Here is a 13,086-nt window from a genome sequence, read left to right as displayed (position 1 = left end):
CCTAGAAGAATCAATTTCACAAGGCAACAACCAGCTACTTGTGAAGTGAGAGTCGTCTGAGCCATACACACCCGATAGGAAACAGGCGAAATTTTCAAATGCTTCTCCTTTGCAAACTGAAGACTTATAAAACTCTCGGTACTGCCCGTATCTATAAGGGCCTTCACTTCCAACCCATTAACTTGGGCCGTAACTATAGCTTTGTTTAGCCCATGAGCAAATGCAGCAGAAATTGATGCAATAAACGCCCTATCTAAAGGCTGAATAGTCACAGAGGAGGTAATTGAACCTGATGATTTACACACACGTGCGTAATGACCTCTCTTGCCGCATTTACTACACACAGCCTCCCGAGCAGGACACTTCAGACGAGGGTGCCGGACGTTCCCACAAAAATAACACTTCTGAATCCTAGAGGCAACAGCCGCTGAAGTAGAAACTGTTTCAGAATCTAGTAAACCACTCCTATTAAGTCCACATAATTCCTTTTCATCCGGAACTGCCGAAACCACAGTCACAGGCTGATTAAAAAGAGCATAAGAATCCGAACTTCTCTGAGCCACATCCAATGTAGAAGCTTGCTCAAAAGCACTCTTAAGATCCAAAGTCTTATTTTCTAACAACCGCTGACGAATTGATCTAGACAGTAATCCATTAATAAAAGCATCCCGTACCGATTCTTCCTTATATTCTTCAGCCGTCACGGCCTTATAATTACAGTTAACACTAAGGCACCGAAGTGCTTGTAAATAAGTATCCAAAGATTCTCCCACCTGCTGCCTACGGGCAGATAGAAGGTGACGTGCAAATACCTCATTCTTTGGTTTAACAAAAATCTTTTCCAATGTAGAAATAGCCACTTCGTAAGTTTTACAGTCCAAAATATACTTATACACATCCGGAGCAATGTAGTTGATCAGCATATTCAGCTTATTTAGAGACTCTTGATCCAACACGCCCAAAAAGTTTTTAAATGTACAATACCAATGTTTCCATTTATCATCCACTCCTGCAGAATTAGGGTCAGCATTGAATCGTTCTGGTTGAAGATATCGCTCCATTCTGACATAAAGTTAATAAATTGAAATAAAGAATAGATTTGCCTTTCTAATCTAGGCTTTATTAACTTAAAAATCCGGTAGCACATCTTCAACACCCAGTCCCAACTAAAGGCTGGAAAGAACTGAATTTAAGATGGCCACCACAAATCACATGACATCAACTACCAATGAGATTACAGCATATATCCCAAGGCAGGAAACAAACAACCAATCACAATACTTCTTACTAAACATAAAGAATAATCACCACAGTGAGAAACTATTAAATGTTGGTGTTCAGATAGATTTGGGTGTCCTCGTGCAAGAAACACAAAGCTAGCATGCAGGTACAGCAAGCAATAAGGAAGGCAAATGGCATGTTGGCGTTTATTGCAAGGGGGTTGGAGTATAAGAGTTGAGGAAGTCTTGCTACAATTGTACAGGGCCTTGGTGAGACCACACCTGGAGTACTGTGCACAGTTCTGGTCTCCTTATCTGAGGAAGGATATGCTTGCCTTAGAGGCGGTGCAACGAAGGTTCACTAGATTGATTCCTGGGATGAGAGGGATTGTCCTATGATGAGAGATTGAGTAGAATGGGCCGATACTCTCTGGAGTTTAGAAGAATGAGAGGTGATCTCATTGAAACATATCAGATTCTGAGGGGGATTGACAGGGTCGATGCTGAGAGGCTGTTTCCCCCCTGGCTGGAGAGTCTAGAACCAGGGGTCACAGTCTCAGGATAAGGGGTCGGCCATTTCGGACTGATGAGGAGGAATTTCTTCACTCAGAGGGCGGTGAATCTTTGGAATTCTCTACCCCAGAGGGCTGTGGAGGCTCCGTCGTTGAGTCTATTCAAGGCTGAGATCGAGAGATTTTTGGACTCTAGGGGAATCGAGGGATATGGGGATCGGGCGGGAAAGTGGAGTTGAGATCGATGATCAGCCGTGATCTTATTGAATGGCGGAGCAGGCTCGAGGGGCCGAATGGCCGACTCCTGCTCCTAATTCTTATGTTCTAAGGACAGCCCAGTATATCGCGTCTTATCGCCAATTATCCCTCTGATTCTTTTGGGGGCGCGCGGCCCCTTAAATTTCCGCGCATGCGTGGGTTTTTCAGTTTGAGCCGGCGGCGCGGGGCCGCCAGACCTCTGCGCGGCTCAGCGGGAACATTGCTCATCGCGGCTCCCGAACTCCGCGTGCGAGGACTCCCTCTCTAGTGCGGTGACTGTTTTTGCAGGTTGCGGATCCCGCAGGGTCGTAGCGCCGCACGTGGCCTGTTTAATCTGTTGGTTGAGGGTGGGGAAGTGTTGGGGCCTCCCCAGGGCACCGGGAGAAACTCCCTGCTCGCTCCCCCCCCCCCTTCCAATAGTGTCCGTGGGCTCCTCAGCATCCAATCGTGCTGGCAAAACGGGGCCTCGGGTGAACTTCTCCGCTGTAAATCACCTGTATCCCCCTCCCCATCCTCCGCAGAAGTACGCTGAATACTATCCGGGAGACCTAGACCGATGGTGCGCAGTCAGTGTTCGACCTTCTCGCTGATTTCAGCAATAAAGCGGAGCAATGGTGGGAATGTGAGTCCTGGCGGGTCGAGTGGGACATTTTGGCAGCCAGACCAGCCGCCGACGGGCGTTTCCGCGACCTTCGGTCCGCACCACGCCATCTGGTTAATGTTTAATCTGCCGTGTTTACTCTGGGGACTTTGAGCCAAGAATGAAAAGGTTTTAACGCTTTCCCCGCCCGCCTGCTCAGCAAAACCGCCGGCCCTGTCTCGCCGGCCTGTTCGGGCAGAAGTTATCGATTCCCACGGTACGACTCGAGAAAGAGCGGGGGGGTGGTCGGGGATTCCCCTCGGTTTAGTCCGAGCCCGAAAGATCGAGAAGGATCCAGATCAAAGCTGACGTAATAAAACTCACTACGCACTTGGCTCGAGTATAAAGCAAGGCTTTAATCAACTTGTTTCAGAACATGGGAAGTCTAGTTGTACTTCACTAGTTCCTGTCTTACAAAATGTCCCTGAAAAGCTGGGCCCACGCCCGAGTATTTATACTCCTTGGATGGCGCCACCAGCTGGCCGTCCAGTGTTATTTCATGAGTCGTTTCTTCATGATGAGATTTATAACACCATCCTTGAGGGATCTCTGCTGGATTCTCAGCTGGGGTGGCGGTTAGTAGTGGGGGGGGGGGCGACTATTGGCCTCAGTGCCCCGGATTAGAGAGGAGAAGAAGCGGCCCGCATTTCTGCTGCTGATAACCGTCCAGAGCCTCCTACTGGACTGTGTGTGTGTGTGTGAAGGTTCACCAGACTGGTCCCTGGGATGGGACTCGACGACTGAGCCTCCACAGCCCTCTGGGGTAGAGAATTCTAAAGATTCACCGCCCTCTGAGTGAAGAAATTCCTCCTCATCTCAGTCCTGAATGGCCGACCCCTTATCCTGAGACTGTGACCCCTGGTTCGAGACTCTCCAGCCAGGGGGGAAACAGCCTCTCAGCATCTACCCTGTCAATCCCCCTCAGAATCTGATATGTTTCAATGAGATCCCCTCTCATTCTTCTAAACTCTAGTGAATACAGGCCTAGTCGACCCAATCTCTCCTCATACGACAGTCCCGCCATCCCAGGAACCAGTCTGGTGAACCTTCGCTGCACTCCCTCTATGGCAAGTACAGGAAACTTTCTGATATCCAGGACCGAGCTGGTGCCGTTAGATCAAAACTGCCGTAGAAACCAGCGCTAACGTTAAAACATACGGAGCTCAGAGCTCCGTGTGAAGCAACAAACCCTGTTGCTTAGCAACAGCTTCAAAACCGTCGGCGCAGCTTGCAAGCGTCTAGCTGAAGCTGTTGCTTAGCTACAGAGACGCTTGCAGAGCCAGGACTGGAGAAAAGAAGCAACGAAAAGGAAAAAAAATTATCTGAACCGACTCCTGAATTTTGCCGGTACAGGAAACTTTGGTTTATCCGGAGGCTAAATGTCCGGAATGCTTGAGCCACCGGCAAAAATCAGGAGCCGTTTCGTTAGGTTTTTTTTTCTTCTCGTTGCTTTTTTTTTTCACCGGTCAAGCTCTGCAAGGTCTCGCTGAAGCTGTTGCTAAGCTACAGAGATGCTTGCAAGGTACGGCCGACCGTTTAGAAGCTGTTGCTGAGCGACAGGGTTTGTTGCCAGATACGGAGCTCAAAATCTCCGCATGTTTCAACATTAGCGCTGGTTTGTCCGGCAGTTTTGATGGGACGGCAACAGCTCGGTCCCGTTGGTGCCGGATAGCACAAAGTTTCCTGTAGATAGAGCTTTCCGCACATTTAACCTCCGGATAAACGAAAGTTTCCTGTATATCCTTCCTTAGGTAAGGAGACCAAAACTGTCCACAATACTCCAGGTGTGATCTCACCAGGGCCCTATATAATTGCAGTAAGACGTCTTTACTCTTATACTCAAATCCTCTTGTAATAAAGGCCAACATACCATTTGCTTTCCGAATTGCTTGCTGTACCTGCCTGTTAACTTTCAGTGATTCGTGTACAAGGACACCCAGGTCCCTCTGAACACCAACATTTCCCAATCTCTCCCCATTTAAAAAATACTCTGCTTTTCTATTTTTCCTACCAAAGTGGACAACTTCACATTTCTCCGCATTATACTCCATTTGCCATGTTCTTGCCCACTCGCTTCGCCTGTCTATATCCCCTTGTATCCTCCTCACAGCTTACATTCCCACCCAGCTTTGTACCATCAGCAAACTTAGATATATAACATTTGGTCCCCTCATCCAAATCATTGATGTAGATTGTGAATAGCTGAGGCCCAAGCACTGATCCTTGCGGTACCCCACTAGTTACAGCAGTTTAGAAGAACGAGAGGTGATCTTATTGAAACATATAAGATTCTGAGGGGGATTGACAGGGTAGATGCTGAGAGGTTGTTTCCCCCCTGGCTGGAGAGTCTAGAACCAGGGGTCACAGTCTCAGGATAAGGGGTCGGCCATTTAGGACTGAGTTGAGGAGGAATTTCTTCACTCAGAGGGCGGTGAATCTTTGGAATTCTCTGCCCCAGAGGGCTGTGGAGGCTCAGTCGTTGAGTGTACGGGATACTTGCCTTCATTAGCCGAGGCATAGAATATAAGAGCAGGGAGGTTATGATGGAGCTGTACAAAACGCTAGTTAGGCCACAGCTGGAATACTGTGTGCAGTTCTGGTCGCCACACTATAGGAAGGATGTGATTGCAGTGGAGAGGGTGCAGAGGAGATTCACCAGGATGTTACCTGGGCTGGAGCACTTCAGCTATGAAGAGAGACTGGACAGGCTGGGGTTGTTTTCCTTAGAGCAGAGAAGGCTGAGGGGGGACCTGATTGAGGTGTACAAAATTATGAGGGGCATAGATAGGGTGGATAGCAAGGAACCTTTCCCCTTAGTAGAGGGGTCAATAACCAGGGGGCATAGTTTCAAGGTAAGGGGCAGGAGGTTTAGAGGGGATTTGAGGAAAAACTTTTTCACCCAGAGGGTGGTTGGAATCTGGAACTCACTGCCTGAAAGGGTGGTAGAGGCAGGAACCCTCACAACATTCAAGAAGCATTTAGATGAGCACTTGAAACGCCACAGCACACAAGGCTACGGACCAAGTGCTGGAAAATGGGATTAGAATAGACGGGGCTTGATGGCCGGCGCAGACACGATGGGCCGAAGGGCCTCTTTCTGTGCTGTATAACTCTATATTCAAGGCGGAGATCGATAGATTTTTGGACTCTAGGGGAATCGAGGGATCGGGGCGGGAAAGTGGAGATGAGGTTGAAGATCAGCCACGATCTTATTGAATGGCGGAGCAGGCTCGAGGCGACGTACTGCCGCCTCCTGCTCCTAGACGAGGGAACTAGATGTAATATCTCCAAGTTTGCAGACGACACAAAGCTGGGTGGGCGTGTGCGCTGTGAGGAGGATGCCGAGAAACTCCAGGATGATTTGGACAGGTTGGGCGATTGGGCAGATGCAATATAATGTGGATAAATGCGAGGTTATCCACTTTGGTGGCAAAAACAGGAAGGCAGATTATTATCTGAACGGCAATAGATTGGGAGAAGGGGAAGTGCAACGAGACCTGGGTGTCCTCGTGCACCAGTCGCTGAAGGTAAGCATGCAGGTGCAGCAGGCGGTTAAGAAGGCAAATGGTATGTTGGCCTTCGTAGCGAGAGGATTCGAGTACAGGAGCAAGGATGTCTTGCTGCAGTTGTACAGGGCCTTGGTGAGACCACACCTTGAGTATTGTGTGCAGTTTTGGTCGCCTTATCTGAGGAAGGATGTTCTTGCCATGGAGGGAGTGAAGCGAAGATTCACCAGACTGATACCTGGGATGGCAGGAATGACGTATGAGGAGAGATTGGGTCGATTGGGCTTATACTCGCTGGTGTTTAGAAGAATGAGAGGGGATCTCATTGAAACTTATAAAATTCTAACAGGACTGGACAGACTAGATGCAGGAAGGATGTTCCCGATGGCGGGGGAGTCCAGAACCAGGGGTCACAGTCTAAGGATAAGGGGTAAGCCATTTAGGACAGAGATGAGGAGGAATTTCTTCACCCAGAGAGTGGTGAACCTGTGGAATTCTCTACCACAGAAGGCAGTAGAGGCCAATTCATTAAATATATTCAAGAGGGAGTTAGATATATTTCTTAAGGCTAAAGGGATCAATGGATATGGGGAGAAGGCAGGGACAGGGTACTGAATTTGGATGATCAGCCATGATCGCATTGAATGGCGGAGCAGGCTCGAGGGGGTGTACTGCCGCCTCCAGCTCCTAGTTCTTGCGTTCTTATCAGGCTCAGCAGTGCCACCTTGTACTCCACACTCCTGGGTTTGATCAGCAGACCCAAGTTATCAAGGCTCCCGATCGCACCGTGATATCTGGTGCCTGTGGCGGGATCAGCAGTTTAAGGAGAGGAGCCAAAGTGAGCGAGCCGTTTCTTTCCTGTAGAGTAACAGCAGCCCCAGTTCAATAAGTTTTGGATTCGGGGGCCACGGGGAGACGGCAGATCAAGTGATAATTGAGTCTCCCAGTCAGGAACGCTGAAATCCTGATGAACATTGAGATATCTGTGTTGCTAACACACAAAAAACTACATTTAACTCGTTGTACAGGTCTGTCACTATAACACTGGGGTACAGTACTGGTGGGTACAGGTCTGTCACTGTATAACACTGGGGTGCAGTACTGGTGGGTACAGGTCTGTCACTGTATAACACTGGGGTACAGTACTGGTGGGTACAGGTCTGTCACTAGCACTGGGGTACAGTACTGGTGGGTACACGTCTGTCACTGTATAACACTGGGGTACAGTACTGGTGGGTACAGGTCTGTCACTGTATAACACTGGGGTACAGCACTGGTGGGTACAGGTCTGTCACTGTATAACACTGGGGTACAGTACTGGGGGGGTACAGGTCTGTCACTGTATAACACTGGGGTACAGTACTGGTGGGTACAGGTCTGTCACTGTATAACACTGGGGTACAGTACTGGTGGGTACAGGTCTGTCACTGTATAACACTGGGGTACAGCACTGGTGGGTACAGGTCTGTCGCTGTATAACACTGGGGTACAGTACTGGTGGGTACAGGTCTGTCACTGTATAGCACTGGGGTACAGTACTGGTGGGTACAGGTCTGTCACTGTATAACACTGGGGTACAGCACTGGTGGGTACACGTCTGTCACTATAACACTGGGGTACAGTACTGGTGGGTACAGGTCTGTCACTAACACTGGGGTACAGTACTGGTGGGTACAGGTCTGTCACTAACACTGGGGTACAGTACTGGTGGGTACAGGTCTGTCACTAACACTGGGGTACAGTACTGGTGGGTACAGGTCTGTCACTATAACACTGGGGTACAGTACTGGTGGGTACAGGTCTGTCACTGTATAACACGGGTACAGTACTGGTGGGTACAGGTCTGTCACTGTATAACACTGGGGTACAGTACTGGTGTGTACAGGTCTGTCACTGTATAACACTGGGGTACAGTACTGGTGGGTACAGGTCTGTCACTATAACACTGGGGTACAGTACTGGTGGGTACAGGTCTGTCACTGTATAACGGGTACAGTACTGGTGGGTACTGGTCTGTCACTAACACTGGGGTACAGTACTGGTGGGTACAGGTCCGTCACTGTATAACACTGGGGTACAGCACTGGTGGGTACAGGTCTGTCACTGTATAACACTGGGGTACAGTACTGGTGGGTACAGGTCTGTCACTAACACTGGGGTACAGTACTGGTGGGTACAGGTCTGTCACTAACACTGGGGTACAGTACTGGTGGGTACAGGTCTGTCACTAACACTGGGGTACAGTACTGGTGGGTACAGGTCTGTCACTATAACACTGGGGTACAGTACTGGTGGGTACAGGTCTGTCACTGTATAACACGGGTACAGTACTGGTGGGTACAGGTCTGTCACTGTATAACACTGGGGTACAGTACTGGTGGGTACAGGTCTGTCACTGTATAACACGGGTACAGTACTGGTGGGTACAGGTCTGTCACTGTATAACACGGGTACAGTACTGGTGGGGACAGGTCTGTCACTGTATAACACTGGGGTACAGTACTGGTGGGTACAGGTCTGTCGCTGTATAACACTGGGGTACAGTACTGGTGGGTACAGGTCTGTCACTGTATAACACGGGTACAGTACTGGTGGGTACAGGTCTGTCACTGTATAACACTGGGGTACAGTACTGGTGGGTACAGGTCTGTCACTGTATAACACGGGTACAGTACTGGTGGGTACAGGTCTGTCGCTGTATAACACTGGGGTACAGTACTGGTGGGTACAGGTCTGTCACTGTATAACACTGGGGTACAGTACTGGTGGGCACAGGTCTGTCACTATAACACTGGGGTACAGTACTGGTGGGTACAGGTCTGTCACTAACACTGGGGTACAGTACTGGTGGGTACAGGTCTGTCGCTGTATAACACTGGGGTACAGTACTGGTGGGTACAGGTCTGTCACTGTATAACACTGGGGTACAGTACTGGTGGGTACAGGTCTGTCACTGTATAACACTGGGGTACAGTACTGGTGGGTACAGGTCTGTCACTGTATAACACGGGTACAGTACTGGTGGGTACAGGTCTGTCGCTGTATAACACTGGGGTACAGTACTGGTGGGTACAGGTCTGTCACTGTATAACACTGGGGTACAGTACTGGTGGGCACAGGTCTGTCACTATAACACTGGGGTACAGTACTGGTGGGTACAGGTCTGTCACTAACACTGGGGTACAGTACTGGTGGGTACAGGTCTGTCACTGTATAACACTGGGGTACAGTACTGGTGGGTACAGGTCTGTCACTAACACTGGGGTACAGTACTGGTGGGTACAGGTCTGTCACTGTATAACACTGGGGTACAGTACTGGTGGGTACAGGTCTGTCACTAACACTGGGGTACAGTACTGGTGGGTACAGGTCTGTCGCTGTATAACACTGGGGTACAGTACTGGTGGGTACAGGTCTGTCACTGTATAACACTGGGGTACAGTACTGGTGGGTACAGGTCTGTCACTGTATAACACTGGGGTACAGTACTGGTGGGTACAGGTCTGTCACTGTATAACACTGGGGTACAGTACTGGTGGGTACAGGTCTGTCTCTGTATAACACTGGGGTACAGTACTGGTGGGTACAGGCCTGTCACTGTATAACACTGGGGTACAGTACTGGTGGGGACAGGTCTGTCACTGTATAACACTGGGGTACAGTACTGGTGGGTACAGGTCTGTCACTGTATAACACTGGGGTACAGTACTGGTCGGTACAGGTCTGTCACTGTATAACACGGGTACAGTACTGGTGGGTACAGGTCTGTCACTGTATAACACTGGGGTACAGTACTGGTCGGTACAGGTCTGTCACTGTATAACACGGGTACAGTACTGGTGGGTACAGGTCTGTCACTGTATAACACTGGGGTACAGTACTGGTCGGTACAGGTCTGTCACTGTATAACACGGGTACAGTACTGGTGGGTACAGGTCTGTCACTGTATAACACAGGGCAGTGCTATCTACGACACCTGATTGGTGCCCCTACAGAAAGCTGAATTGAGTCGGTTTCTGTGTGAAGCTGCCTTAATTCCACCTGGTCAGAAGGATTGCTGTCTCGTCGCTGGCGTGAGGTTTGGTTGTCGCGTGAAAGGTCGGGGTGGCTGGCCGTCATTGTCACCACGTGCGGGGTCTGACCCCTTGTGTTTTCCTGTGTACCAGGGGCGGATTGCCTGCGCTAATGTCCTGAGCGACCTCTACGCCATGGGCATCACCGAATGTGACAACATGCTGATGCTGCTGAGCGTGAGCCAGAAAATGACCGAAAAGGTAAGGTGGGGTGAAGACAACTTGCTCTCGCAGGGCCTCGGGCGCCGTAGCTGTACCCAGTTAGAGTGGGGCTCAACACCACACAGCTCCAGTTAGAGTAAGGCCCCACACCACACAGCGCCAGTTAGAGTAAGGCTCCACACCACACAGCTCCAGTTAGAGTAAGGCTCCACACCACACAGCTCCAGTTAGAGTAAGGCTCCACACCACACAGCTCCAGTTAGAGTAAGGCTCCACACCACACAGCTCCAGTTAGAGTGGGGCTCCACACCACACAGCTCCAGTTAGAGTAAGGCTGGACACCACACAGCTCCAGTTAGAGTGGGGCTCCACACCACACAGCTCCAGTTAGAGTAAGGCCCCACACCACACAGCTCCAGTTAGAGTAAGGCCCCACACCACACAGCTCCGGTTAGAGTAAGGCCCCACACCACACAGCTCCAGTTACAGTAAGGCCCCACACCACACAGCTCCAGTTAGAGTAAGGCCCCACACCACACAGCTCCAGTTACAGTAAGGCCCCACACCACACAGCTCCAGTTAGAGTAAGGCCCCACACCACACAGCTCCAGTTAGAGTAAGGCTCCACACCACACAGCTCCAGTTAGAGTAAGGCCCCACACCACACAGCTCCAGTTAGAGTAAGGCTCCACACCACACAGCTCCAGTTAGAGTAAGGCCCCACACCACACCGCTCCAGTTAGAGTAAGGCCCCACACCACACAGCTCCAGTTAGAGTAAGGCCCCACACCACACAGCTCCAGTTAGAGTAAGGCCCCACACCACACAGCTCCAGTTAGAGTAAGGCCCCACACCACACAGCTCCAGTTAGAGTAAGGCCCACACCACACAGCTCCAGTTAGAGTAAGGCCCCACACCACACAGCTCCAGTTAGAGTAAGGCCCACACCACACAGCTCCAGTTAGAGTAAGGCCCACACCACACAGCTCCAGTTAGAGTAAGGCCCACACCACACAGCTCCAGTTAGAGTAAGGCTGGACACCACACAGCTCCAGTTAGAGTAAGGCCCCACACCACACAGCTCCAGTTAGAGTAAGGCTGGACACCACACAGCTCCAGTTAGAGTAAGGCCCCACACCACACAGCTCCAGTTAGAGTAGGGCCCCACAGCACACAGCTCCAGTTAGAGTAAGGCCCCACACCACACAGCTCCAGTTAGAGTAAGGCCCCACACCACACAGCTCCAGTTAGAGTAAGGCTCCACACCACACAGCTCCAGTTAGAGTAAGGCCCCACACCACACAGCTCCAGTTAGAGTAAGGCCCCACACCACACAGCTCCAGTTAGAGTAAGGCCCCACACCACACAGCTCCAGTTAGAGTAAGGCCCCACACCACACAGCTCCAGTTAGAGTAAGGCCCCACACCACACAGCTCCAGTTAGAGTAAGGCCCCACACCACACAGCTCCAGTTAGAGTAAGGCCCCACACCACACAGCTCCAGTTAGAGTAAGGCCCCACACCACACAGCTCCAGTTAGAGTAAGGCCCCACACCACACAGCTCCAGTTAGAGTAAGGCCCCACACCACACAGCTCCAGTTAGAGTAAGGCCCCACACCACACAGCTCCAGTTAGAGTAAGGCCCCACACCACACAGCTCCAGTTAGAGTAAGGCCCCACACCACACAGCTCCAGTTAGAGTAAGGCCCCACACCACACAGCTCCAGTTAGAGTAAGGTCCCACACCACACAGCTCCAGTTAGAGTAAGGCCCCACACCACACAGCTCCAGTTAGAGTAAGGCCCCACACCACACAGCTCCAGTTAGAGTAAGGCCCACACCACACAGCTCCAGTTAGAGTAAGGCTGGACACCACACAGCTCCAGTTAGAGTAAGGCCCCACACCACACAGCTCCAGTTAGAGTAAGGCCCCACAGCACACAGCTCCAGTTAGAGTAAGGCCCCACACCACACAGCTCCAGTTAGAGTAAGGCCCCACACCACACAGCTCCAGTTAGAGTAAGGCCCCACACCACACAGCTCCAGTTAGAGTAAGGCCCCACACCACACAGCTCCAGTTAGAGTAAGGCCCCACACCACACAGCTCCAGTTAGAGTAAGGCCCCACACCACACAGCTCCAGTTAGAGTAAGGCCCCACACCACACAGCTCCAGTTAGAGTAAGGCCCCACACCACACAGCTCCAGTTAGAGTAAGGCCCCACACCACACAGCTCCGGTTAGAGTAAGGCCCCACACCACACAGCTCCGGTTAGAGTAAGGCCCCACACCACACAGCTCCGGTTAGAGTAAGGCCCCACACCACACAGCTCCAGTTAGAGTAAGGCTGGACACCACACAGCTCCAGTTAGAGTAAGGCCCCACACCACACAGCTCCAGTTAGAGTCAGGCCCCACACCACACAGCTCCAGTTAGAGTAAGGCCCCACACCACACAGCTCCAGTTAGAGTAAGGCCCACACCACACAGCTCCAGTTAGAGTAAGGCCCCACACCACACAGCTCCAGTTAGAGTAAGGCTGGACACCACACAGCGCCAGTTAGAGTAAGGCCCCACACCACACAGCTCCAGTTAGAGTAAGGCTCCACACCACACAGCTCCAGTTAGAGTAAGGCCCACACCACACAGCTCCAGTTAGAGTCAGGCTGGACACCACACAGCGCCAGTTAGAGTAAGGTCCCACACCACACAGCTCCA

At 51.0% G+C, this 13,086-nt stretch overlaps 1 protein-coding gene across 1 annotated transcript in view; it reads left to right on the top strand.

The window, feature by feature from the left end:
• LOC147086735 (selenide, water dikinase 1-like) overlaps positions 1 to 13,086 on the top strand; it is a 37,208-nt gene that overhangs the window by 11,913 nt on the left and 12,209 nt on the right. Inside the window, exon 3 of the mRNA XM_085978911.1 lies at positions 10,303 to 10,410. Within this exon, the coding sequence (XP_085835037.1) occupies positions 10,303 to 10,410 (108 nt within the window). The remainder of the gene's footprint in view (positions 1 to 10,302; positions 10,411 to 13,086) is intronic.

Source organism: Somniosus microcephalus, unplaced genomic scaffold (assembly GCF_052327205.1).
Source record: "Somniosus microcephalus isolate GS21.2 unplaced genomic scaffold, FLI_Smic_1.0 unresolved_chr7, whole genome shotgun sequence".
In the NCBI taxonomy this organism is placed as follows: Eukaryota; Metazoa; Chordata; class Chondrichthyes; order Squaliformes; family Somniosidae; genus Somniosus; species Somniosus microcephalus.
Note: the sequence above shows the minus strand (reverse complement) of the source record. Positions and strands in the feature narration are given on the sequence as shown.